A 27,219-nucleotide genomic window follows, 5' to 3' on the forward strand; every position below is an offset into this window, starting at 1 on the left:
TGGCTCAGGACCTGCCGCCCCGCAGCCTTTGAATCGGTGTGTCACGGAGTGCTGGACGGTGGTTCAGGACCTGCCGCCCCGCAGCCTTTGAATCGGTGTGTCACGGAGTGCTGGACGCTGGCTCAGGACCTGCCGCCCCGCAGCCTTTGAATCGGTGTGTCACGGAGTGCTGGACGCTGGCTCAGGACCTGCCGCCCCGCAGCCTTTGAATCGGTGTGTCACGGAGTGCTGGACGGTGGTTCAGGACCTGCCGCCCCGCAGCCTTTGAGTAGGTGTGTCACGGAATGCTGGACGCTGGCTCAGGACTTGCTAGGGGTTGCAGGGTCTGCGTTCCCTTCGGCCCGAGAGGCCCCCATTTCTCCAGGTCTGTGCCCTGGGGAGCCTCAGAGAACAGATCCCCTATTGTTCACCCGATGTTGAGAGATGGGCAGCCGCCACCGGTCCTGCCCCTGACAATGCCCTGCACTGAGGCATTCTGGGAGGTTTGTCACAGAAGCACGGGAGGTTTCTCAGTGCCCACAGGGCAAGGGCAGGGCAGACCCAGAGGTGCCTGGTGGGGGCCGTTCCTGTGCGGTCACTCGGGAGGCCTCTGGGCTGGGCGCAGGGGCCTGCATCCAGGGGTCTGCTGTGGCAGGGAGAGCCAGGCCCCACCCCCTGCCTAGTGGCAAAGGGGGGAAGTGGGCAGGGGCTGCAGACACCCCTAGTCCCAGAGGCCCGTGGCCAGGGAAGTTGCCATGGCAGCAGGGGTTCTAGCTGAATAGCCCGGAGTCTCTTGCTATCTCTGACCCGCAGGAATGCCGACCTGGCCCCTGACCTCCCCTCTGCCCAGCCTACTCCACAGCCCTGTGTTTGGAACCCACATTTGCACCAGAGCCCTGGAAAAGGGTCAGCCCAGGCAGCCAGCAGCCCCGCCTCCTTGCACAGTGATGGCGGGTCCCAGAGAGCCAGCAGAGGCCACGCCTGGACGTGACATGAGACACAGACCGTAATGGTGGGTGAGGGTCCCAAGATCCACTAGGCCACCCAATCTGTTCCCAGGTCCAAAACTGAGGCCAGGTGAGAGCAGGTCCACAGCACACGGCGAGGGTGAGAAGGCCATCTGGACTGAGGTAGGGTGCTTGAGAAGGTGCCTCCACCCAGACAGCCAGAACAGAGGCCACCCCGGGCGGCTGTGCCATGCAGTGACCCTGCCTGCCACTGCCCAGCTGCGTGAACTTGAACCACACACTCAGCCTCTCTGAGCCTCGTAATCCAGGGACAGTGACAGCATTGCGGTCAGGCAGGTAAAACCTGGCATATGCGTGGCCCCTGGTGAATGTTCCAAAACACTGTACTGCTGGTCAGGCTAGGAAGTCACAGAGTGTGGGCTCAGAGGCTCCCACTGCCACTTCTGAGCTGTGCGACCTCTGGTGGTGATGATGCTTTGATGGTGACGATTGTGATGATGGTGGTGATAATAGTGATGATGGTGGTGATGATGATGATGATGGTGATGATGGTGATGATGATGCTTTGATGGTGACGATTGTGGTGATAATAGTGATGATGGTGATGATGATGGTGGTGATGATGATGATAGTGACGGTGATGGTGGTGATGATGATGATAGTGACGGTGATGATGGTGGTGATGGTAGTGATGTTGGTAATGATGCTGATGATGCTAGTGGTATTTCTCAGGACCCCTTCCCTGTCCCTCAGGCCGTATCCCAGAGTGGAAGTGTGGCTATGTGTGGGAGCCAGGGGACAAAGAAGGCCTGCACATGGCAGGAGTTTTTCACAAAGAAGTCAGAGATAAGTCCTTTATAGAGTTTCCCTTTCTCTTATAAAAACCAACATGGTAGCAGAGGGGAATTTATTGTTTTAACGTGCTTACTAAGCCAGGTTAGAGACTTAGTAAGTCTTGTGTTGGTCTACACCCCCTCTCCTTTGTTTACAATTTTTATTGGTCTAATCCAAAACTCTGAGAACCACTGGCTAACTGGCCTCGCCCTAGAAGCAGTCCCCTTTCAGAAACAGTTTTTTTAACTGGTAAACATACATGTGTACACACACACACACACACACACACACACACACACGTTCACTGCACACTCTCCTACTCCTGGAACCTGGAACCTCTGACCTCGGCCGGGGGCCTGTACCAATCAGCTCTCAGCGCCCAGCGGTTCCCTAGACAACCAGCACAGAGCTGCCACATGGGGCTTACGCAACAAAAGCAATTAAGAGTAATAATAACACTTCACAGCCAGTCCCCAGGGTCCTCCAGTGCCTTTGTGAGCTACAGCACCGCTTAACCCCACAAAGAGGTTCAAATCCCTCTTACCCCTCCACGGCCTGGCACACGCGTGGCTCCACACAGGTGGGGCGGAGCTGGCCCAGCTGGGCCCAGCCGCTCCCTTTGCACAGTCACATGAAAGCCCAGCCCATGAGAGGCCAGCATCCTCAGCCTCCACCGCACCCTAACCCCGGGCTTCCGAGTCCCAGAGAGCAGAGCCGAGGCCCCATCCTCTCCGAGTCTCCTTCTCGTCCCTGCATTTGGGGTCCGGGGCCTGGCTCCTAGGCGGGCTTGATAAATGAGGACTAGAACTGAACTTGTGTACGACACCGGCTGCCAAGGAGAAGGGGGAGGAGGACGCGGAACATCTGGGCCCATATGGTGCAGGTGCCAAGCACGGGAGGTTTGGGCGGCTTGGCTGGACCGGTGCCCAGCCCGGCGAGGGCCACGTGCGCTCAACCACACTGCTGTTGTGTGCCGTGTTACGTGCTAATTGTACGATTGTCGAGATGAGCCTGGCAGGCATTTACATTGGGCGTCCACTGAGAGTTAGACACCGGGGCTCATGCAGAGGAAACAGGCCAAGCCCTCCACCCTGGAGCACCGTAGGGAGCATGGGGGACTCAGAGACCCTCCCCGGGGGTTCAGAGAGAGGGGCCTGCTGGTTCTGAGCCGGGGCGAGGGAGCCACGTGCTGGCTGGGGCGCTCCTCCTGGCCTGCCATTGAGTGGGTGTGACATTCATCGCCTGGGCAGTCCTCACCATCCCCAACACTAACGCCCGTCCAGTTGTCCCACACCTCCATCCTGGGCTGGATGAGCCCTGCAGATGTCCACAACTCACAGTCCAAGGGAAGGACTCAGTAAATGTCAGTGAGGACGAAGGCTGTGACGATCAGCAGAGACACAGAGGCACAGTGACCAACTCCGCGGGGTTGAAGGGTGGCACTGATGAAGCAGAAGTCGGAGTGGCTGTCCCTGGCTGGACATCCTCATGCCTGCAGACCGGGACGTGCGCCCTCCCACCAGGGGTCCCTGAGGGCGAAAGGAGGGAATACAGGAGAGGTGCTTAGAACGGGGCGCTGGGACGCAATCAGCTCTCAATTAGTGTCCGCAGTGACAGTGGTGATGGGGATGTCACTGCTTGGGGAATCCTGAGTTTCACGTTGTCCGCGCCATGGGGGGAGCCATGGGGGAAAGGGTGGAGGAGAGGCAGGTGGGAGCCATGGGGGAAAGGGTGGAGGAGAGGCAGGTGGGAGCCGCGTCCCAGAGGACCCTGGCCGGCACGTGTGCGAGCCGCCGTGAGGAATGAATCCCTAGAGTGTAGGTAACGATGCCGGGGAGTTTTGTTCTTGTTCACTTCAGTGGATTCAGCGCACTGAGACCCTGAACAGCTCCCAGGGATCCTAAAGGATCCCAGCGTCCCCTAGGGCCTGGGAGTCCCAGCTGTGAGGTGAGCTGGGAAAAGCAGCAGGAGAAGGGAGTGGGGACACACTGGTGTCCATGGAAGACAACCCTGGAAGGGACCCCTGCCTTGCATTGGAATGTGCTCACATCAGTGGGCACCATTGGTGGAAAATGGTCACATGGCCATGCTTGGGCACAAGGGCAGCTGGGAAATGTAGTCCAAGGTGGGACCTCTGCTCCACTCCAACCCCCAAAGGCAGCTTCATCCATTCTGCCTAGAAAGGAAACGTGTTTTTGCTGAACTAGCTGCTTCTGGGCATAAAAGCGGCCAATGTGTAGTTTCCTTTCAAATGTGGGAACGAGGACAAGGACAACAGAGAGGTTACAAGAGTTTCAGTGAGATTTCGAGCTGTTTTCCTGAGCCAATCACATCATTTCTCTATGTTTTTTTCTTGGGGTTCTAGAGGGAGTGGGGGTATCATCTGGGAGGTTTTATTAAAGGGGGGGGTGTCTAAACAGTAAGTCATGAGCCGCGTGCTCCTTGTACTTGTGCCGCAGTGGGGTTTTCTCCCCGCCACCCTGAGCTATCCATTAAATCTAATTACCTCTTTCATAGGGTTTCCCGCGAAATTTATGTCTGAATCTGCTGAGTAAGGGAAACAAGCAGAGAACTTAATTAGGAACGTTCATCATGGTTGTGTGCTGGCTGTCGTTTTTCTTCTCTTTCAAGGAGATAGCGATGATAATCAGGAAAATAACAATAAGCATCGTTTTCCCCAAAGGCGTCCTGCAGGCTGTCAGATTTGCCATCGGGCTCCGCGGCATCAGCCCCCTACGCCGCTCGGGGGCCCTCCCCGCGCCCAGCGCGCTGGCGCAGTCCAGCTCGAACTAGCACGGTCCTGTCTTCTCAGCACATGCTCCTCCGGTGTGCGTCCCGCCCCCCACTTCCCGTGAGCAGAGGCCCCGGGCTCTGCCTCCCTTTGGTAGCAGAGCTCCCTAGTCTTCTCGGCTGAGGGGTTCATCTGCGTTCCCAAAATTTTTGCAAAGTTGGGCCCCAGATCGAGGCCTCACCTTCCTCCCAGATCAGTCTCCCCAGGAGCGCGGGTCTCAGGCGTCGTAGGTCAGACAGATGAGGGGCTGCCCGCCCGCCGGCCGGCCTTCAGGGACCGTGACTTTCCTAAGTGATGTTTCTCTTCCCTCTCCGCACAGAGACGCGGGCGGACCGCAGCAAGAAGCTCTTCCGGCACTACACGGTCGGCTCCTACGACAGCTTCGACGCCGCCAGGTAAGGCGCGCCCCTTCCTGCCCCGCCCCTCCCAGCCCACGGGCCTACGAGCCCCCGAGGCCCTGGACCGGCTTTCACGGTGCCCTCCGGCCCCCTTGGCTGGTGTCCCCCCCTCAATGTGCTCTAGGATTATTCAGGCCACTGTGTCTTAGGGGTCCTGCCAGAGAGGCGGTCCCCATGTCCCCGCAGTTTGGGTCAGGCAGGCTGCGCTTCCTGGGGGAGGAAAGCCGGGTCTTGTTTTGGGAGAAGTCGCACGGATACTAGAGAGGGTGGCGCTTGGCCCGGGCTTTGCGGGTGGGGGGGGGACGGGGGCATCGAGGCCGCGAGCACGTCCTCCACGAATATGTAGGTGCCTCAGCTCGGGGTTCCCACCGAGTCTGCAGTTTCCACAGTCTTCCCTGCCCTGCGTCGAAGGTGTTGTGTGGATGAGCAAGGTTCATCCTCCCGGGTGAGGGTGACTCCAAGGGGCAGAGCCTCTGAGCACAGGGCGGGGTGCGTCGGGCTGGGGTGGGGCTGTTTGGTCCCTGCAGAGAGCCTCTTCCTCCTTTGGCGCCGGGTGGGGTGGGTTACGTGGGAGGTTTGAATTTTCCCGTAGAAACCACTCTCGTGGAGGAGATGCCCTCGGGTCTCTGCATCTTTTCCTTTTAAACGTTTTATTTTATTGGTTTTAGAAGAGAGAGAGAGAGAGACAGCAGGGTGGGGGCGGGGGAGCAGGAAGTATCAACTTGTAGCAGTTGCTTCCTGTATGTGCCCTGGGGTTTCGAAACCAGGACCTCAGCATCCCCGGGTCAGAGCTCTCTTTTCCCTTTAACTCAAGGGGAGGTGGAGGCAGGCCGGAGACCGCCAGGTGCGGGTGGTGCCCTGGTTTAGAGCAGTGGCCCCAGGGACAGCTGGGGAGCGAGCCGCATTTGCGGCCAGTGTTCCTGCAGCACGTCAGCTTCCCCGGTGCTCACTGTCCCCAGCATAGGTTCTGTATTTCCTCGTCTGGGTCACACACGCGTGTGTCCCTACACCGGGGGCCAGACGGGTGTGGGGAGGACCCCACGGGCAGAGGGATCTCAGTGGACGGTGGGCTCAGTGAGGAAGGACAGGCAGGCTGCATGACCACTGGGACAGCAGGGTCCTCCTGCTCCCTGCCCTGCGGAGCAGGCGCCTGTGGGGCCCCATCTGAGAACCCCGGAGAAGGTCCGGGCTGGAGAAGGGTCTGGAACGACTCCCCGAGTTCTGCCCACCCTCCCCCAGGACCCCCAGTAGGGTCTGTCGTGAGCCACTCAGCACTGACCTCTTATTGCGTGTCTGTCTGCTGGGGACCGAATCTGGTTTCACCTGTTTGTATTCACTGAGTTCAAGTTCGCGTAAGCTAAGGTCAGCATCCTAGCGTGCCCAACTGGGCGGCCTTTAGTCCGTTCCCAGTATTGCACAGCCATCGCCTCTGTCTCATTCTCTATTCTCCTCATCCCAAGAGGAAACCCCTCCCCGCTCCCCTGTGTTGTCTGTGTGTTCTGACCATCTCCCCAGCCCCTGGCTGCCCCGCCCGCTCAGCCTCCCGGACAGCTCGTGGAAATGGAGTCACAGAATACTTCCTGCGTTGCTCTTTACTTAGAGTGATAGCCTCAGGGGCAGCCATGCTGTGTCAGGGCTTTGTGCCTTTGTGTCTCGCTAACTTTATTTTTTTTATCGTGGCAAAATATAACGTAAGATGTACCGCCCTAGTTAGGCACATTCACATTGAGGTACAACCATCACCACCGTCGTCTCTAGAATGTGACATCTTCCCAAACTGACTCTGTCCCCATTCAACACTGATCCCCACCCCCGCACCCACCACCTGCTTTCTGTCTCTGTGGTCCTGACTCCTCCAGGGACCTCGTATGAGGGGATCACACAGGATGTGTCCTGTGTCCGACTTCTTCACTCAGCACAGGGTCCTCCAGCTCCATCCATGTTGTAGCAAGCGTCAGAGCGTCCCCCCTCCTTGAAGTCTGGGTGATAGTCCATCGTGTGGACAGACCACGTTTTGTTGATTGATTCATTCATCCATCAGCGGACACGTGACTTGTGGATGCTGCTCTGGACGTCAGTGCACAGGTGTTCGTTGGAACACACCTGTCTTCTTCGGGGTAGACGCCTAGGAGTGGAATTCCGCGTGGTCCCTGGTTTTCGTGCTGACCTGTCCTGGCCACCGTTCACTCACACACAAGATGCGTTAGAGCAGGCAGGCCGTTCCAACGTGTGCCTCCCAGGGCTCTGCAGGCTTTCCGGGTCTGGCCACTTTTTGACCTTGGAAGTTCACCTTGTGCTGGTGGCCTGGCCATCAGCACAGCCCAGAGAGGACCCTCAGAGGTTGGTGGTTTCCAGGGAGTCACGTTCGCCCCCTGCTCTCCTGACGAGCCTGGATCTGGGTCCGACGTCTTGCTTCTGCAGCAGCAGGAGCTGCTTGTCCAAGTGGACCCTGGGCACGTGGTCACCATCGTAGTCAGCGTCCATGCTAGCAAGAAGTGTGCCTGGGACTTGGGGAACGCCTGGGAGCTGTTGCCATGGTTACTTTGAGGGCGGTCCAGGCTGCGAGTGAGGCTTCGGGTCAAAGGGGCCTCTGAAAGCAGGAAGGGTCCAGGCAGCCCTCACCCACGGGCTGTGGCTTTGCAGAGCCGTTCCCCCACCCCACCCCCCACCCCCACGAGAGCAGAGTGCCGCCAGCAGGCTGCCTGGTTTGTGCGCCTGCGTGAGGGCCAGTGTGCACATGTGCTCAACATGTGAAGCAGGCGGCTCCACATTCCGGCTGCTTCTCGCAGAGGAGGGTGGGAGGGGCTGACTTGAATGTGCTGGGGAAAGAAAAGCCCGTGGGGCCAGGCCGGGTCACGTGTGTGACAGCAGGCAGGACCAGAATGAGTAAGGACACACACTGCAGCTCGGCCAGTAGGAGAGGGAGGGAGCCATGGAAGCTGTTCAGTGACCGGACAGAGATGTCTGATGAGGGGATGAGCTCCCCGCTGTTGGAGGGAACCAAGCAGGGTGGGCATTCTCTTGCCAGAATGTCATCGAAAGTTGTTGGACCAGATGACCTCCGAGATGCCCGCCAGCCCCATATCCCCGTGGTTTGGTGCCCGGGCAAATGCTTCTGTTGTCTGTGTGTTCTGACCATCTCCTCAGATCCAGAACCTGAAGCCACTAAGGAGGAGGGACAGCTGGCCATATCCAGGGCACCCGGTAGTGCAGTGAGCGCTTTGACTTTGACTGCAGCTTGGGAGTCAGCCCTGACTCCCGTGGAGAGGGAGCCGGGCGCACTGTGGGCTTCGTGCACCGAGACGTGACGGTGGATGAGGGGACAGTGACGAGTGCACTACTTGTCCCTCTGCGCACGGGCCAGCTGCCTGGCACTGACCACAGCACCTCTGACGTCCGACCCCTCCCAGGGTCCCTGTGAATCGGTGTCATTTTCCACTTGGAAGGGGGACACGGATGCAGAGAAGGGAAAGCCACCTTAAGGAGCTGGCTCTCGGACGCCTCTCTCCCCTGTGCATCCCAGTGTGACGCTCTATCCACTGCGCCACCGCCCAGTCAGGCACCTCTCTCCCAAAGCAAAGATGTTACGGCCCAGGACGGGCCAGGTCTTGGGTTAGCCGAGAGCCCATCATTTCTGTCGTGACACAGCTGTCACCTCATGAAGTGCGTTGTGAGGACAGCACAGAGATATCACCTCGGGTCACCTCAGACCTCTGAGCTCTTCTGTGACGGGTGCAGAGGCCAGTCTGTGGGAGCCTGCTGCACCCCAGAACTGACCTCAGCCAGGTCGGGAACTTGCCAGAGTGGTGGGAGGGGTGTGAGGTGGCCGGTGGGTCCCCCGTGCTGTGGTGGTGGTCCAGGCCACGGGTGCACGGGGCTTTTGCAGGGCTGCCCCACCGCGCTGATCGAGCAGGCGGGAGGCATCTGAGGGTGCTGCCCAGCCAGCCAGCGACTCATTAGCCAACTCAGAATCCATGGTAGACATGCCTGGTGAGAAGCAGAGGCTGCGTGGCATGCCAGCTCCCTGCCAGCCCCAGGCCAATTACCCGCTGTAGGCAGCGGGCGGGGTTGCGTCCTGGCAGGCGGCTGAGGCCGCCCCTCTGAAATGCAGATATAATTAAGGAAAATGCAACAGGGCGCTGGACCCAATGGAGACACAGCATCTTAGACAGGTGGGGGGTTTCTCTCCCTTCCTCCCCCTTCGTGTCCACCCTTCGGGGATTCAGCTGACGAGCGGAATGGACAGAACAGACCCGTGTGTGGTTGGGCGTGTCCAGGGGCTCCAGCCGCTTCCCTCCTCAGATCTCACCCTGCCCCAAGCATGCACAGGACGCGAAGGGTGTGGAATTGTGGGTGTGCGATCGAGATGAGAAAGCAGAGAACTGGGGTCCATTCCCACTTAGAACCTCACAGATGTTTCAGTGTCCTTTTGTGTGTGTGTATATTTTTTTTCTGAAATGAGAAGCAGGGAGGCAGAGACAGATTCCCACATATGCCCGACCAGGATCCACCTGGCATGTCCACCAGAGGGTAATGCTCTGCCCATCTGGGGCATTGCTCCGTTGCAACCAGAGCCATTCTAGCACCTGAGGCGGAGGCCACGGAGCAGTCCTCAGCGCCCGGGCCAGCTTTGCTCCAATGGAGCCTTGGCTGCTGGAGAGGAAGAGAGAGAGAGAAAGGAGAGGGGGAAGGGTGGAGAAGCAGATGGGCACTTCTCCTGTGTGCCCTGGCCAGGAATTGAAACCAGGACTTCCACACCCCAGGCTGATGCTCTATCGCTGAGCCAGCCAGCCAGGGCCTCGGTGTCACTTTTTAAATACTTCTCAACACAAGGAATGGGGTCTCAAGTCTCCACTTCCCTGACGTCAGATCCCCAGCCTCATTGGTGTGGGGCATCCAGGAGTCTACTTGGGACAGGTGAGGGGAAACCTTGGGGTCTCAGTCCAGGCTGAACAGACTCCATCCACCCATCCATCTGTCTTCATCTATCTACCCATTAACTTATCCATCCATGCCCCCTAGCCATCTACCCATCCATTCATCCATCTAACAACCAATCTACTTATGCATCCATCTTCCTGCCCACCCACGCACCCATCGAACTATTCATCTAACCACTTATTACTCTAATCATCTATCTGTCCATCTGTTCAACCAAAATTCATCAAAACCTGACTTTCCAGGGAGCGAAGGATCTGGAGGTCAGTAGAAAAGCAGTCTGACCTCATGTTGATTCAAGTCTAATTAGTGACAGTAACAACAAGGTTAACAAACCAGAGAGTCCTCTCTGCAGCAAACCAGCAGTACTGTCGTGTGGTCTCCTGGGCAGGTTGGGGCAGGCCAGCTTTGTATCGGGAACCAGAAAAAGGGTCTTTGGAGAAGTGACCTGTGAGTGGAAACAGAAGGCCCAGCACGTGCAAAGGCCCAGCACGTGCAAAGGCCCTGAGGTGAACAGGGAGCCTGAAGGCAGGATCAGCAGTGAACCAGAAAGGCTTCGAGAGGATGGTGTCAGAGAAAGACCTTGTGTTTCATGCAAGGCGTTTGTGCGTTTTCATACTTGGGAGGGGAGGGGTACTGGATGGCTTTAAGCAGAAGAGTGAGCTGGTCTGGTTAACTTTGCTGGTGGAAAGTGGACAGCAGGACGAACGGAGGCCAGTTCCGAGGCCGGCCCTGTCATCCTGGCCAGGGGGCGATGCCGCTGTCTGCTGGGGAAAGAGGTGGGGTTAGGGAGGTGGCTGGACTTGAGGTGTAGGGAGAAGACAAAACAGACAGGGACCGGCCAAAGCCCTGGACACGGGGAGAGGGAGAGCGAGGAGGGTCCCTGGGGGGCAGCGCGCAGAAGCGAAGGGGTGTTGCACCCAATCCCTGTTGGCGGGTGTTTCTCTGGGTGCCTCTCCCACCCATCCATCCAGAGCTGCACGGGTAGCATCTAATCTGCTGGAAGGAGCGCGTTTATAAACGCCGTCTGGGGACAGCGTCTGAGACGGGGCCGGGTGGCCATTATTCCTCTCCGCTGGGGGGGGAGGCCAGTGTTCTCTTAGAGACTGAATTATTAGAAGGACGGTAAACCGCTCCTGGTTGCCCGCTGAATACTCCCTTTCCACGGCCGCTTACTCTCATGGTTTTCAAACACCGTAGTGCCCTTTCTACACGTCTGGAGCTGGTGGTTGGGAATAGACGCCTGGCTGAAGAAGTCAAAGTGTGCGGCAAGCGGCGTCCCCCCAAGGAGCTGGCCTCCTCTCCTCCTCACCACCCCCCACCCCGGTTCCTTCTCTCGGAGAGAACCCCAGCTGCCGGTTCCCCGAGGACCCTTCCAGAGAGCGACTCTGGCCACAGGAGCCGGCGTGCACCTTCTTCCAAAGCCGGTCAAGTCCCTTGAGACCATCGCGTTCTAAGTTTTCCAAGGGACTTAACAGCGAAGTCCCTGGGTGTTCCTTGAGCCGACGCGCTGGACGTGCTGGGCCTCGGTGCATGACCTCCAAGCCGGTGAGGAGGCCACACCTCCGACTGCCCTTGGCTCAGCGCTGCGTATCCCTCGAGGAATGAACTGGAGAGCACAGGATGAGTGCTTGCAGCTCCTTCGAGGCGAGTGCCGCAGGGACCGGGGGCGCTGGCTTGTGAGCACATGCGTGTGGGCCGCGGCTTTCTGGTGGAAGCCTGGCTTTGTGTTCCAGAAGACTTCTGCGGCGTGTAGGGAGGTAGGAAGGACTGGAGTGCGGGAACTGTTGATTTTCCCCCGTTCTCCCTCCACCGCTACTTTATATTTCTGCAGTTTTACTGTTGCTTAGACTTGGAAGAACGGGGCTCAGTCTCTGAGCATGTTCGCTGGGTGGGCGCAGAAGGAAACACGCTGTGTTTGGGTTTTTTTCCTCTCTTACTTGCTGGCAGGGTCTCGTGGTCGGTGATGAAGCCCTCTGGGCGGCCCCTTTGGGGAGAGGAAAAGGTGATTTTCACTGTCCGTTCCGTACCTGTCTGTGCTTTTCATGTTTACAAGTATTTATTGTCCTTGTCCTCTGTTGGAGCCGAGAAAGAGCGAGGTGTGGATCTCTGGGCAGAGGCAAAGTGAGACGTGCCCACAGCAGCGTGGCCCCGGTCTTCCCAGCGGGGTGTCCCCGTGTGACCCTCTGTGTGGGGTAGGTGACGCCTGAGGGCCAGGTTTCCATTGGAGTGGATGTGCCCCCGATCAACCTGCTATGGCTGGTTGATTTCTCTTCTCTGCTGCGTCCTCCATCAGGATGGACGGCACACCGGTGCCCAAGGGGGAGGCCTGGTGTCCCCCTTCCCGCCCTCAGCATGGTCCCCCGTGAGGGGCTCCGAGGACGCCTGCCCTTTCCCCGGGGCAGTCCCTCGGCTCTTGCCGGCACTACCTGTCCCCCCACTGTCTGGCTCCCAGGGGACCCAGTCTTATTCGTTCTCAGGTAACAGTTCTCCTCCCTGCACCCACTTTGATCTAAAGACTATAAGCTTGCAGGGAGACAAGTAGTGAATTCAACCAAACCTCGGACAGGAAGGCGTAGGAATGGAGAGAACCCTCATCCCCTCGCCTCCCCCAGCCTCGTCCACACAGCCCCACGTGGCAGACGAACGACTCCCTTCTCCACGGTTTCTGGGTCACCCTCCCTCACTCCGTGGTCACCCCTTATTTCTTAAGGCAACCGTGGGAAGCACCATTCATCCTTTGCTGTACGAGGGTGAAACGTTCATGGTCCCAGCACCCCTCCGTCTCGCCCCGAATTCTGAAGAGTTCATTGCCGCCCTGCGAAGTAACTTCTCACACCCCACTTCCGTGTAGTGCATTTTAGACAGTGTCGCTTGACCCCTCGTTATATTCGTATCCCTCTTGAAGGCTTCCAGGTTCTGTCTGTAAGTTGGACTCAAAAGTGGAAAAACAGCGGAAAACATGGCATCACGGTGATAATGTAAATGTTGATGTCAGCACCAGGACTGGGGCCAGAGTCTAGTTCCCATGAGAAGAAAGGTCTTTCTGATCTTACAACCTGATGGGTTCCCCCGCCACACACACAAGTAACCTCTAAGTCCGTGATGACAAACCTTTTTATAAAAACTGCCCACTTTTGCAGTGCTGGTCAACCTGGTCCCTCCACCCACCAGTGGGCATTTCAGCTTTCATGGTGGGCAGAAGCAGAGCAACCAAATGGTGTCATGATTGGCCCATCATGAAAGCTGGACCGCCCACTAGTGGGCGGGAGGGACCAGGTTGACCAGCACTGCAAAAGTGGGCGGTTTTTATAAAAAGGTTCGCCATCACGGCTCTAAGTGATGCCTCATTTTAGCTTACTGTTCGAGTCAGGATTTTCATATGAAGTTTTGTTTTTCCTGGAGTTTGTGATTGCCTTTGGATACCTCCCCTCCCCCCCCCCTGGAAGATTTTTTCTGTCTTATGTAGCAAGGTGCTAAAAACCCTTCTCGTATGTGTGACCGGAGCCCGTCTCATTCTGTTGGAGTCCTCTGACTTGTTGCTCCAATGCGGAGCTCCCAGCCAGTTACCAAAACTGTCCTGAGGTTTCCTCAGTGGGATATTGGATAAGTGAGTTGCTTCTTCACCCTCTTCCGCTGGGACAGGTAATCGAGGAACGACCTCCTGCAAAGGTCCTGAGTGTGAACACACAGGTCTCGAGCTCTCAGACGTGCTCCGTGCCGTCAGGGTCTGAATTCCTTCTGCGCGAAGACGGTGCTGCTCCACTGTCCTCGCCCCGGCTCCCGCTGAGGAGAAGGCGAGGTGGGTGCTGTCTGCCTCTTGTTCCAGCGGAGGTGATTCTTGGTTTTCCTCTCTGGAACTGGGTAGGAACGTCGCCATCTCTACTTTGTCTTGGTGTTCTGAAATACGATGATGGGTCTGGGTGTGATCTGGTCTTCATTCATTATGTTCACTATTCTGGACGCTGCTTCAGATCAAAGCAGCTTTGACTTTAAAAATTTAGTAGTTCCCCCCCCCCATCACCATATCCACGGGGGATACGTTTCAAGACACCCCCCCCCCCAGCGGATGCCTGAAACCACACCGAACCCTACTTACATTTATGTGTTTTCCTGCAAATACATACCCGTGATACAGTTTATCTCACAAATTAGACACAGTAAAAGATTAACACACACTAGTAATAGAGAGGGAAAAAAAGAGCAACTGTAACGATAGACTGTTATAAATAGTGATGTGAACCTGGCCTTTAGGAAGTCAAATCAGGCTGACTTGAGCACCAGCCCTGTGATAGCAGGATGGTCGATCTGACCACTGAGGCGGCCGTGAAGTGGCCCACGGTCGGGGAGCGTGTCCGGTGTGGGGACGCGGGACAGCAGGATGACCTGCATTCTCTGAGGCAATGGCGTGAGGCTTCATCACGCCACTCTGGACCTCGCGTGATGTAAAACGTACGCGTCGATCATTTTTGGAAAAGTGTTGTGCTTAGTATTTTCGGACCGCAGTGAACTGGAACCACGGACAGGGAACCCTGGCTAAGGGGCGGGGGGGGGGGGGGCGAGCATCCTTCTGTCATTCTCTTGGAAATTCCGGCCACTCTCGGAGGCCCGGGACGCCTGCCCTGGAGCCTGCCTCTCGGGTGGGGCCCGGCGGACGCCCTGGCACTGCTCCTGGGCCCAGTGGCCCCTGCTTGGGGGCTGGGAGCTACGTCCCTCACCGCAGGGAGGCTCCTGGCTCAGAGTCCCCTCGGACCACCCTCATCCATTCCCAGGTGGCAAGTGGGTGTGTGGGTGTGTGGGTGTGTGGGTGTGTGGGTGTGTGGGTGGGGACGAGGAGAGCCGCGGGGGAGGAGGCACCGGAGGCTGGGGTCCGGGCACACCTCCAGGCCGGGGTCCATCCAGCCCTGCTCTGGCCCTCAGCAAACACGGTTCCTGGCCGGAGCTGCACACGAGTCTCCCTCTCCCGGAACACGTGCGCCCTGGCCCTCCCTAACGTCCGCCGGGAGCAGCCTGTGGCTTCACGCTGCCCCTGCTGTGGCCTCTCCCCGTCTCTGTCTCATCTCCATTCTGGCCGGTCGCCTTTGCCAGTATCCACCGCGTGGCTGGCTGACTCTTCCTTCTGTGGCCAATTTCAAGCTGCCAGCCTGAGGTCACTGAATGCAGAGCTGGGAGAGATGCCCAGAGCTGGCTGGCTGCCGTGAGCTGCCCGGCGCTGGCCCCAGCCGCCACCCCCAGGGCCAGTTCCTGGGTCTCCCTCCTCCCGCTGCCCCAGCCCCTGCCACCTGGCCCGGGGCCAGACGCAGGCTGGCTGCCACGCACGTAAACCAGCGTGCCCACCTGAAGTGCTGGGGGCCAGCTGCAAGCCTGACAGGACCCGGGCCTGCCAGTTCATGTGCCAGGGACCTTGTCCCGGTTCTGACACTACCTACCTGCCTAGGCCTCAGTTTCCCCACCTATAAAATGACCACCATGTCCCTAAGCCCTCTTCTAGTTAGAGAATGCTGTGCAGTCCACCTGAATCTGCTATAACCACCGGCCAGTGGCCACCTGGCATGCAGATGCTTTGGTACCCACAGACCCTGAAATTCAGGACATAGTTAGAGGCGACCAGTGGGGTGCTAGGACAGAAGGGGGCACCACTCCAAGGAGAAGATGAGGAAGCCAGTTCTAAAAGTGTCCCCAAGCTGTGTCTGGCACCCAGTGGGCTCATGGAGCTGGTCGTGCTGATGCCCTCACCTCCGGCCAAAGGCCTGGTTGTCCTCCAGGAAGCAGGAGGGCCTTTGGGGTCCAGTGTGGGAGGAGCCACAAGGAGGAGCCAGCAGAGCCTCTGACTCAGTGTTGACCTGGGTCAGGGAGCGGGTGGGAGGTTACTCCGCCTTTGCCTCTCCCACCGCGGCACCCCCATGTCTGTCTGCTCCAGGACAGGTGACTGGGGGGTCTCCTTTTCCCGAGCATGTGACGTAGGGCCTGCGTGTGCTCAGTCCTTAGAGAATGGGGCTAGGACAGTGGTCGGCAAGCTCATTAGTCAACAGAGACAAATACCAACAGTACAACGACTGAAATTTCTTTTGAGAGCCAAATTTTTAAAACTTGAACTATATAGGTAGGTACATTCCTTACTGAGGTAGCGCCCGCACATAGTATTTTGTGGAAGAACCACATGTGGCTTGCGAGCCGCAGTTTGCCAACCAGGGGGCCAGGGGAAAGTGGATGTGTGGATGGATGGATGGATGGATGGACGTATGGATGGATGGATGGGATGGGTGGATGGATGGATGGATGGATGGGATGGGTGGATGGATGGATGGATGGATGGATGGGATGGGTGGATGGATGGATGGATGATGGATGGATGGATGGGTGGGTGGATGGATGGATGGATGGATGATGGATAGATGGATGGATGATGAATGGAGGACAGATGGACAGATTGATGAGTGGAGAATGGATGGATGGATGATGGATGGATGAATGGATGATGGATGGATGGATAGATGGATGGATGATGGATGAGTGATGGATGGATGGATGATGAATGGATGGGTGGGTGGATGATGGATGGATGGATAGATGGATAGATGAATGGATGATGGATGGATGTATGGATAGATGTATGGATGATGGATAGATGGATGGATGATGGATGGGTGATGGATGGATGGGTGGACAATGGATGGATGATGGTTGATGGATAGACGGATGGATGGATTGTTGCCTTAGTGAGCAGGTGGGTAAGTAGATGGAAAAAAGAAAGGGAGGGACGGAGGGAGGGAGAAAATAAGAACAACCAGGGCTCCTCGTATGGAACCTACACATTTCCCAAGCAGCCGTGGCCAGTGGCCAGGTAGCAGATGTCACCCATTGGCCTCTCCCTGGCAACCCTTCCACCCCCGGTCCTGTCAGTCCCCTTGCCCTTCCTCCTGCGTGCACCTTCTCCACAGCTGCAGCCAGGGCTATATTCGGATCCCACCCTCCCATCTCTCACCTGGCCTGGGCTTCCTCCCTCTGACTCATCTCCCAGCTACCAGGAGCTGGTGCCCCTCCCTGCCCACCCCCGCCAGCGGCACTTCTGAAATGTGAGCTTCCCTCCTGCTTACAACCTGCATCAGACGGCCGCAGTGCGGGTCGGCGCCTCGAGAGCCGTGGGAGACTCTCCACTGCACGCCCTCTGGTGCCAGGTCTCTGCTGCCCTCGTCACTGCAGCCACACCCCTGTGCCTGTGCCCTGCCGGGTCTGCCCCCTGCACCCCCTCCTCTAGCTGCACACACCTTGCCCAGCCCCTGTCCCAGCCAGCCAGCCGCCATCTTCCACGGGACCCCATGACTCCCCCCAGCAAGCTCGCCATGGTGCCAGCACGAGTGGCTCAGAAAGAGACAGTTGCGTCCTGAGAGCACCTCCTGGACACAGAGCAGAACCAGGTGCCCAGAGCACTTCCTCGCCTGGGCCCCAAGCTCCTGTTCTCTGCAGCGGGCACCGCGACAGGGCTCGGGTTCGCGGGAGAGACCCGGGGAGAGAGGCTGCCCACTGCCCCCAAAGCACCCATCGCGGGCCCTGTGCACACGGGGCTCCGGGGGGGCTGGTTCCCTCCACCCGCTGCCTCTCGCTGCGGCGTCTGCAGCTGTCCGTCACCACCGGCTGCACGTGGGCCATCTCTCAAATCCTCCCACCTCTGACTGACTGGTCCCTGGGGGCAGCCCCTCCTCAGACCCCTCCCCCAACATGGGCCAGCGCGTTGAACACCTACTACGTGCGTGTGGTGTACGGCCTGGGAGGTGACGGTCGTCCCCACTCCCCAGACGCAGAGGCCGAGGCTTGGTCCTTCCTCGTGCTCACGTGCTCTCGTCCACTCTCCTCTGAACACCTGTCCCTCAGCCCGGCCTGGCTGCGGGTTCGGGGGGCAGCTCCGACACTGGACCGCAGGAGGGGAAGTGGGGCGAGGACAGGGGGCTGAATCCCGGCCGGGTGCTGTCCGCCTCGGTCCTACTGGGGTTCAAGGGACTTTTCTAAATCAGAAACAAAGCGTGACCATTTCTGATGCCGTGTTCAGGGGGTCCCCCTTATCCTTTGTGTCTCTGAGGCTGTTCCTGGGGGGCCGGGCTGCGCACCAGGTGCAGGTTGCCTCGGGGTGACAGAATGCTTTGGCGCTGGGGACCAGCACAGTGGCACCCTGTCGCAAGGGCCCTGGACGCCTCGAAGCGTTCACAGGAAACGGTTCATTTCCTGGGTATGTCAGTTGCTCCTCGATTTGTTTTTTAAAAAAGAAAATAATTCCACCTTTTTCTAAAGGTCGGTTCAGTCCAAGGAGCAGGCGAGCGGAGAGCGAGGATGGGCCAGGTTGGGTGGCCCGGGGCCGCCGCCATTCCCTCCGCCTTCTCACGCCCGCTGAGGGCGTGGGCCCTGGGTCCCCGCAGCCTGCTGCTGCTGGCGGGCAGCGTGGTGCCCTCAGTGTGGAGACTAGCATGCCCCAGCATGGCACGCACCTCGCTGTGCCCGTGAGGGCGTCTGTCAGACCAGCCCCTCAAGCAGCGTCACTGGGTCAAGGGCGCTGGCACCCATTCACCTCCCACGGGTGTTAAGCGCCCATTGCTCACTCACCTGGGGGGGCCGCCACACCCCCAAGTGCCCCCCCACGTTTCACCCTAAGCTCACCCGGGTCCCATTGGAATGTTCTGGAAACCTAGCATGTGCCAAACATTCCTCCTCTGCTTTCCCACGTACGTGAGGCGCGTGTCCCGCGCGGAGACTTGACGAAGTCACCGAGGCAGCATCTCCGGCAGATCCAGTTTCCTGGCGTGGTCGGGGCGGACGGGGAGGAAGTGCCCCCCCCAGGCCTCCGTGGGGACAGTTCCCCCAGGGGGGACCCCGGTCCCATCTTCATGTCATTAGTTTCTGCGCTGGGATCTCACGGACTCTTGAACCTTGCGAGATGAGGTGACTGCCGGCCCGGCTGAGCTGTGTCCGCGTCACGTGTGGGTGTGGGTCGGGCCTCACGGAGCGTCCTCCCGTGTTCTCCCTCGCCCTGAGCCTGAGCCACGGAGCGGCGCGTCCACGCTCGGGCCTCGGGGAGAGGAAAGGGGCCGGCAGGAGCGGCCGGAGCAGCGGGGGGCACCAGGGCCTTGCAGGGTCCTACTTCTTCGAGCGCCGCCCCCCTGCTTTCTCTTCCGGGAGAGAAACCAGAATGTCCCTGAGCGGCTGACGTCGCCACGCCGTTCTCACTCGAGTCAGGGCACCTGGGAGCAGAGCCGCCAGCCTGTGGCAGTGGAGGCGGTTACCCTGGGCAGTTTCACGGGGCGTCGTCATGGACGGGGCGTTGTTCTCCCAAGCCGGGAGGGTGGGACTGGCAGGACAGGACGCATTTCCGCTGCAGGACCTGTCTGCTCGCTCCCGGCCCCACACTGCCCGCCGAGCTCCTCTGCCCTCCTCGGCGTCTCCGGGCCGCGCCTGGGCCGTGGTGAGGCAGCCCCATAACTGGCGAGGGTTCGTGGAAACACCCGCAGCCTGCACTGCAGCCTGGTCTGTCCCTCCGTCTTCCCGGGGAGGGGGCAGCTCAGGTCGGGCGGAGGGTCCAGTGATGTCCCCCCACCCAGAGACGCCCGTGCCCTAACCCCCGGACCTGTATGTCCCATGGCCACAGGGAGTAAGGACACAGATGGGACCTTGTCAGGAAACCGGCTGATCCTAACATTGGAAGATGGCCCTGGAGTATCGGGTGGGCCCGATGTGATCACAGGGGTCCTTATCAGAGGGAACAGACGTGTCACCACCGAGCTGCAGCCGGAAGAGGGAGGAAGGGGCCACCAGCCAAGGAATGCGGGTCCCTCTGGAAACCGGGGGAGTCAGGAGATTTTCCCCTGCAGCCTCCCCTAGAGCGGCTCTGGGACACCCTGGTTTCAGCCCAGTGAGACCCCGACCCCAGAGCTGTGACAGAAGCAACTCGTGTTGTTTCGGTCACCACATGCTGCCCAGTTGTCACAGCAGGGACAGGAAACGAGCTCAGTGTGAGCGTCCTCGGCACTAGGACTGCACCCGTGAGGACAGACGGTGCGGGCAGTGTGGACGAGGGTCAGCCTGCAGTCTGTCAGGCCCCGAGACAGGGCGGGAGGCCACCCAAGGGCCCAGCCTCCTCCTCCTCGTATGGCCAGCCGTACACCCGGCCCCCGCACACCGGCCTGCGACCCTCCCCACGCCATTTCCAGAGACTGTGGGATGAGAGAGGAGGTATGGACTCCTGTGCCCGCTAGAGAACCCACCACGTGTCACGGCGGTGAGTCATGTGGCCCAGCCCGGAACCCACTGTGCCCAAGAGCAGAGGCTCTGGCCAGGGAAGGGCACAGCGCACAGGACGGGGCTGGGCCCACTAGGGCTGGACTCAGGTGACACCCTTGACCGATGCGATGACAGCAGCAACCCCCCCTCCTCTCTCAGGAAGGTGCGTCTTCTCACTGGTGCCCCGTGTGGGGCGCTGGCCATGCTGCTCCGTGGCCCAGTTTGTCCCGGGAGCCTCAGTGGTTCCCTGCAGGCGGGCCCTTCCCACTGTGAGACGACGAATTCTCTGTGCGTGGGGCCCTGAGACCCACACCCAGCCCCGCCCGCACAGAGGCCTCGTGGTTCGTGCAGACGGAGCTCGGCCCGGCATCTGCCTCCCGCGCCCGCGGTGTCCTCTCTGTGCCCTGTGCAGGCTGTCACAGTCCCAGCCCGACCCCCACTACTGACTCCCTGTGTCGGAGTCCTGGGGCTGCCCTGCCACTGACCACAGACTGGGCAGCTTAGACGACACACGTTCATTCTCTCCCGTCTCTAGAGGCCAGGCGTCCAAAGCCAAGGTGTCGCAGGGCGGGGCTCCTCTGAGGGTCCAGGGGAGGAGGGTCCTTCCTGCCTCCTCCCGCTCCTGTGGCTCCAGGCGTCCCAGGGAAGTTACCATGTCCCCTAGTCTCTGCCTCTGTCATCACATGGCTTCTGCTCTTCATGTCCTTCCTGTTCTGTCTCGTAAGGACAGCCGTCCTTGGATTGAGGGCCCCCAAATCTAGACTGGTCTCTCCTCGATCCTTACCTACTTACATCTTTCTGCAAAGACCCTACTATTTCCAGATAAGTCACATTTTGAGTTCTGGGTGGATATGAATTTGGGGGGGACACTCTCCAGCCACGGCACCCCACACCATGTCTCTTCACTCAGGCACACGGGCGCCCAGGACCCCTTCCCCGAGCTGACAGCCCCTTCTCTGGGCCTTGGGCTAGAGCCTGGGTCACATTACGCAGCTCGAACAGGGACTCACTGTGTGGCTGTCAGGGCAGAGAACAGCCCGCCCTCCAGGGGCCCCTGCTTCACTGAGGCAACAGAGGCCGGACCCACAGGGTGACTGCAGGCTCCCGTCCTTCCCGACTCCCTCTCTGCCCCCTCGCGACCTCAGGCCCAGCACTGACTGTTCCTTGTTGTACTCGCCATGGGAGTCAGCAGGTGGGCCCCCGGCCTGCAAGGCCACACGTCCCGCAAGAGGGCGCTGAGGGCCTGGGGAAGAGCTCTTTGGCCTCCCACCATGGCTGCTAGGACAGGTCTGTCCCCTGGTCAGGGCAGGGCTGGCTCCTTTCGGGCAACAGCAGGGCTGTGCAGCCCAGCCCCTCCACTGCATGCCAGCCATGCTGTGTGACCCTGACCTGGTCCCTGAACCTCTCTGCGCCACTGCCTCCCACCTGTGAAGTGGGGGAGGAAACAGTGCCTCCTCCCAGGGCTGCTGGTGAGAGGGAGGGGGTGGGCGTAGGGGCTTCTCACCGCACCTGGTGCGCATGTGTGCGTGCACGCGTGAGCCAGACTGCTGCGGCCCTGGGCGCTGTTTGTATTGTCTTGATTCACATTCATAAATCCGTGCTTGCCATTGGGCTGCCGCCCTGTTCTTCTCCGTGATGTGGGAGGGAGAAGGGGGGGAGGGGGAAGGGGGACGGGATACACGGAGGGAGAGGGGCGGGGAGTGCTCGTGAACAAACCTCGGCTGGAATTTGTGTCCATAAACTCAGACAAGCTAAGACGCTCTGATTAATGAGAGAGTGTTTTTAGGAGAGTTCGGGGCCAAGGGGGACTGTGTGCAGACTGGAAGTCAGGCTGATTATCTTTCTGAAGGCAGGAAGGAAAATAAAGATAGCTGTAGACGGGTGACGGGCGCCTGGAGCCACACAGAATTCGATTAGAAAAATGTCTGTTTGGGGAAAACTAGAAACAAGCCAAAAAAAAAAAAAAAAAAAATTAGAGCCTCAAGGAGCAGGCTGCTGCCTCCACACAGGGAAAGGCAAGACAGATAGACGGCCTGGAATGGCCAGCCATGTGGTGGGTCTCAGGCCTTAGTAAAGAATAATGAGGAGGTCCTGGCCGGTTGGCTCAGTGGTAGAGTGTCGGCCTGGCGTGCAGGAGTCCCGGGTTAGATTCCCGGCCAGGGCACACAGGAGTAGGCGCCCATCTGCTTCTCCACCCCTCCCCCTCTCCTTCCTCTCTGTCTCTCTCTTCCCCTCCCGCAGTCAAGGCTCCATTGGAGCAAAGTTTGCCCGGGCGCTGGGGATGGCTCTGTGGCCTCTGCCTCAGGTGCTAGAATGGCTCTGGATGCAACAGAGCGACACCCCAGATGGGCAGAGCATCGCCCCCTGGTGGGCATGCTGGGTGGATCCTGGTTGGGCACATGCAGGAGGAGTCTGTCTGAGTGCTTCCCCGTTTCCAACTTCAGAAAAATACAAATAATAATAATAATAATAATAATGAGAAAAAAGAAGGGGAGAAGTGGGAGATCTGGAAGAACATGGGAAGTGGAAAGAAGCAACGAGCCAGGGTTCAGCCCCAGGCAATTCAGACCATGTGCCACCCAGTGACTGGGCGGACTCACACGGGACATGACTGTCATACCTCAAGTGAAGACGTGGAAAGAGGGTGGGGTGCGATTTCCTGCACGGAGAAGGGACACGAGGCAGGAGACACGTGCATCCGTTATAAGACATTGTCTTCCTTTGGGAGAAACAAACAACAGCCCGGCCTCGGGGGACCAACCAGTCAGGGCACTTCCTCTCCAGGAGAAGGTGTGAGTGTGCATCCCCCCCTCCAGCTCTGGGGACACTCAGAAGGAGCCTGGCCCCTGGAGCCCTATCTGTGCCCACCCTGAAGGTCGGAGGGCATGTGGTTGGTTGAAGCATAGTCGCTGGTGGCATTCAAGTGGGAAGCGCCAGCCGCAGTGTCTGGGAGCTTGGAGGACAAAGGAGGCTCGGTGCCATGCTGATTTCAAGAGGAGAAAGGGCGTCCCTCGTTGAACCAGAAGACTGACACTTGCATCCCTTTCACAGAGTGGAAACCCCACCTGTTGATGAGCTGGGTCAAGGCAAGCAGATGCATCAGAGGACCAGTCGTCAGATCCAGACCTAGGCTCTTAGCTTTCCCTCTGTATGACCCAGTGACTAGTCCACACCATGTCCCAAGTCCCCGCTGCCAACAGTAGTTCCCAATTTGAGGTGCAGAAAGAAGAGAAATATTATTCAAGTGAATGTTTTACAAACCAGGAAATGTAACCACTAGTGGAAACCGAGTGTGCTCCACCAAGACAAAGGGGGGGGGGGAGGAGCCTTTTAATAGAAAAAGTTCCCACCCTAGTTCCTGATTGGTCCATGTTTATGCAAATAAGGAATCCAAGTCACAGTGTTCTGATTGGCCCAGAGAGCACAGTCCTTATTGCAGAATCATGCACTCTGATTGGTTGTTAGGGACCTGCTCTGATTGGTCAATGTGTATGCAAATGAGGATACAGCTGCACAGCCCCAGTGAAGCTGATCTCAGCCCCTTGGTCAAAAGACAATTCCAGAAACACTTTATAAGGGTTGACTCAGAGGGCAGGAACGCAGTGCCGGAGGCTGGCCGCTTAGTCTGTGGCTTTCCCCAGAGATGCAGAGAGTGACAGGTCTCTGCCAGCAATGGCTGCTAGACCCTGATTGTGAACTCGGGCCCAGTTCATCACCAGGAGTCCTCCTTGGCAGATACACTCTTTCTTGAGGTTCACACCATCTCCATCTGAAATGGATCATTCTTTACTTCAGTTGGCTTTTTGGATGGTTCCTGGCTGTACCATGACGCCAGGTACACCTAACGCGCTAGTTAACGGCCACTATACTGTGTGTGGGTTAGCCGGGGTGCTTAGGGAGTCTGTGTTGTGGTTAGCAGGAAATTTAGTCTTGGCTGCGATCAAAAAAAACCACTCTTACTTGGTTCTCAACTTGAACTGGATGAACTTGAGACAAGGGGCTATAATGAAATCTTCCTTGGAGAATTGCAGGTTGTGCAAAGGACCTCAGGTCTGTGTCACCGGGGCTCCTGGATTCTTACTTCCAGTGAGAGGTTGTCGGAAGAACAAAGATTAAGATGAATTTTTCTCAGCCCAGACATAACTTGGCGGCTGCTTGACTTACTAGAAAGTCTCAACATCCCGACTTCTGGTCATTTTTCAGCATCTTCTAACCAGTAATCAACCTACCCACTTTCCCTGCTATAGCCTTCAAATGTCCATCAGGAAGCTCTTGGCTGCTAAGTATAAAAACCCGCCTGACCAGGTGGTGGCGCAGTGGATAGAGTGTCGGAATGGGATGTGGAAGGACCCAGGTTCGAGACCTGGAGGTCGCCAGCTTGAGCGCGGGCTCATCTGGTTTGAGCAAAGTTCACCAGCTTGGACCCAAGGTCGCTGGCTCGAGCAAGGGGTTACTTGGTCTGCTGAAGGCCCGCGGTCAAGGCACATATGAGAAAGCAATCAATGAACAACTAAGGTGTCACCACGAAAAACTGATGATTGATGCTTCTCATCTCTCTTCGTTCCTGTCTGTCCCTATCTATCCCTCTCTCTGACTCTCTCTCTGTCTCTGTTAAAAAAAAAAAAAGTATAAAAACCCCACTAAAGGTGGCTGAAACCACAATGGTGAGCCCAGAGGGACACTCCAGGGTTTGTTTCCTGGGTCCATGTCATAGATTTCTTCTCTGGAACATGCTGCTGCAGTCAACACCGCCCCTTCCCTGGTCCTTCCTCTCTCTCGGCCGTTGTCCAAGGTGGGAAGATTTGGGAGCACTTTGGGGCTGCTCCCCACCCGGCCAGCGACCGGCAGGTCCCAGGGCCCAGCCTCCAGCCCTGGACACCTGGCTTTGCCTCCAGCTCTGTGCTCTTGTGTCACTTAGCTCTTCTGTGCCTCGCTTTCCTCGTCCATAAAGTAGGAGCGATGACAGTACCAATGTCCTGGGGTCACCATGAGGAGTCGATCCATGCCACAGGTGAAGCACTTAGAACTGTGCTGGGCTCACCAAATGGGCCCTGAGCCTCCAGCCTAATAATTATACTATTTACTCTTAGTACTAGTCAAGCCAGACTTCAGCTCTGCCCCCACCCAGAGCCACCCCAGCAGGACACAGTAACAGTGGGGGGCGGGTGTTTCTTTGTCTTTCTGAAAGGATTCTCCACACCATCCTTCTGAACCTTTCTAGGGCATCTCACCGATGACCCTGTTTCTAACACGTGTCCTCCTTGGGTCTCTTCCGAAAGCTCAGACATTGTGTCACGCCTGACACCAGGGTGATACAGCCCTGGGTGACCTTGTGTGGGAGGATTCAGTCTTTTTCTCCGCTTCTATTATCTGTCCCTATACGTGGTTTATTTTGAGGCACTCGCACAGATGTGGTATTTGTGTCATTTCCAGTGTCTTTAGAACATTGAGAACATGTCTGTAAAAACTGTGGTCACAGGCCCAGTGCAGCCCAGCACCTACTTTTATAAATAGAGTTTCATTGGGACATGGCCACGTCCATTTATGGACGTAGCCTCAAGGCTGCCTCTAAGCCACCGTTCGCAGAGTGAGTGGTTCAGGCCGGGACTGCGTGGACTGCAAAGCCTGAAGTATTGACGCTCTGGCCCTTTACAGAGAGAGTCCAGCATCCGCTGGTCTAAGATGTCAACAGAGCCCCTTAGAAAGGGCCGCAGTGTTCCCCGTGAAAGTGTCTCCGCCGCGCTCGGTGTGACGTTAAGAGTTGCCCCTTCTGTGCAGGTGACCTCTTATCTAAGCCTCGGTACTCGGAACGGAAACACGGTATTCTGCGGGGGGGGGGGGGGGAGTGGGGGTCTCGCTGTGGACGGGAGCAGGGGCCGGGTCTGGGCTCCTCCTGACCGCCCTTGGTCGGGCCGGCGGGCCTGGTCAGGGGGCGCCCTCCAGCCCCTCTCCCTGGCCTGACTCAGCCTCCTCGCCAAAGCTTGGCACCGAGGGGACAGCCATGCTCAGTCCAGTTCCCGCGAAAGGAGACGGCTTCTGGTTTACAGCTGTATGACGTCGCCTCCCCGGAGGGACTCGGGGACTGGCCTTTAGAGACGAGCCCAGGGACCTGTCCCCAGGCCCACTCAGCGTGGTCCCGCAGGGCAAGTTCCAAGGCTTGTCACGTTAGCCGCCGAGGGGAAGAAAAGTCCTAAACCACCCTCCTGCACTCTCAGTGAGAGCCTGCAGATCTGCTGCTCTCTGATTTTCACTTTTTGTTTTTTAAAGACTATTCAGTTCAGGGTCAAAGGCCAAGACTTACAGGTTGGCCCTGCCTCTGGCCGAGCCGTGTGACCCTGGACAAACCCTTTCCCCACCGGCTTCACGGACTGCCCATGAGGATGCCCCGCCGGGCTGCAGGGCTGTAGGGTCGCCGAGGGAGGCGAGGTGGAAGAAGGGCTTCAGCAGCTCTGGGAACAGGGCTCCCTCCTGCAGGCGGGGGGCGACACCGAGTTAGGCCTGGACCAGCCTGGTTTTAGCACTGTGTCCCAGGAAACGCCTCCGCCCTAGGCAGCCCAGGACGGCGGGTCGGCGGGTCACACCGTCTGCGTCACAGACGGCACGCAGGAGTCCTGCCTACGTTTCATTGGTGAGGTCAGTACACATCAATTATGCACCTACTGCAGGGGTCGGGAGCCTTTTTGGCTGAGAGAGCCACGAACGCCACATATTTTAAAATGTGATTCCGTGAGAGCCATACAACGACCCGTGTACGTCATACATTATTCAATAAAAATTTGGTGTTGTCCCAAAGGACAGCTGTGATTGGCTCCAGCCACCCGCAACCATGAACATGAGCAGTAGGACATGAATGGATTGTAATACATGAGAATGTTTTATATTTTTAACATTATTATTATTTTTTTATTAAAGATTTGTCTGCGAGCCAGATGCAGCCATCAAAAGAGCCACATCTGGCTCGCGAGCCACAGGTTCCCGACCCCTGACCTACTGGAATGTTCTGATCTGCGGGAAACCCAGGCTCAGAGTGGGTGAGGGTCCAGGA

At 58.1% G+C, this 27,219-nt stretch overlaps 1 protein-coding gene across 1 annotated transcript in view; it reads left to right on the plus strand.

Moving 5' to 3' along the window:
• SHANK2 (SH3 and multiple ankyrin repeat domains 2) overlaps window positions 1–27,219 on the plus strand; it is a 428,650-nt gene that overhangs the window by 239,458 nt on the left and 161,973 nt on the right. The window contains exon 19 of the mRNA XM_066359996.1: window positions 4,892–4,967. Within this exon, the coding sequence (XP_066216093.1) occupies window positions 4,892–4,967 (76 nt within the window). The remainder of the gene's footprint in view (window positions 1–4,891; window positions 4,968–27,219) is intronic.

This window comes from Saccopteryx leptura, chromosome 1, assembly GCF_036850995.1.
Source record: "Saccopteryx leptura isolate mSacLep1 chromosome 1, mSacLep1_pri_phased_curated, whole genome shotgun sequence".
Taxonomy (NCBI): Eukaryota; Metazoa; Chordata; class Mammalia; order Chiroptera; family Emballonuridae; genus Saccopteryx; species Saccopteryx leptura.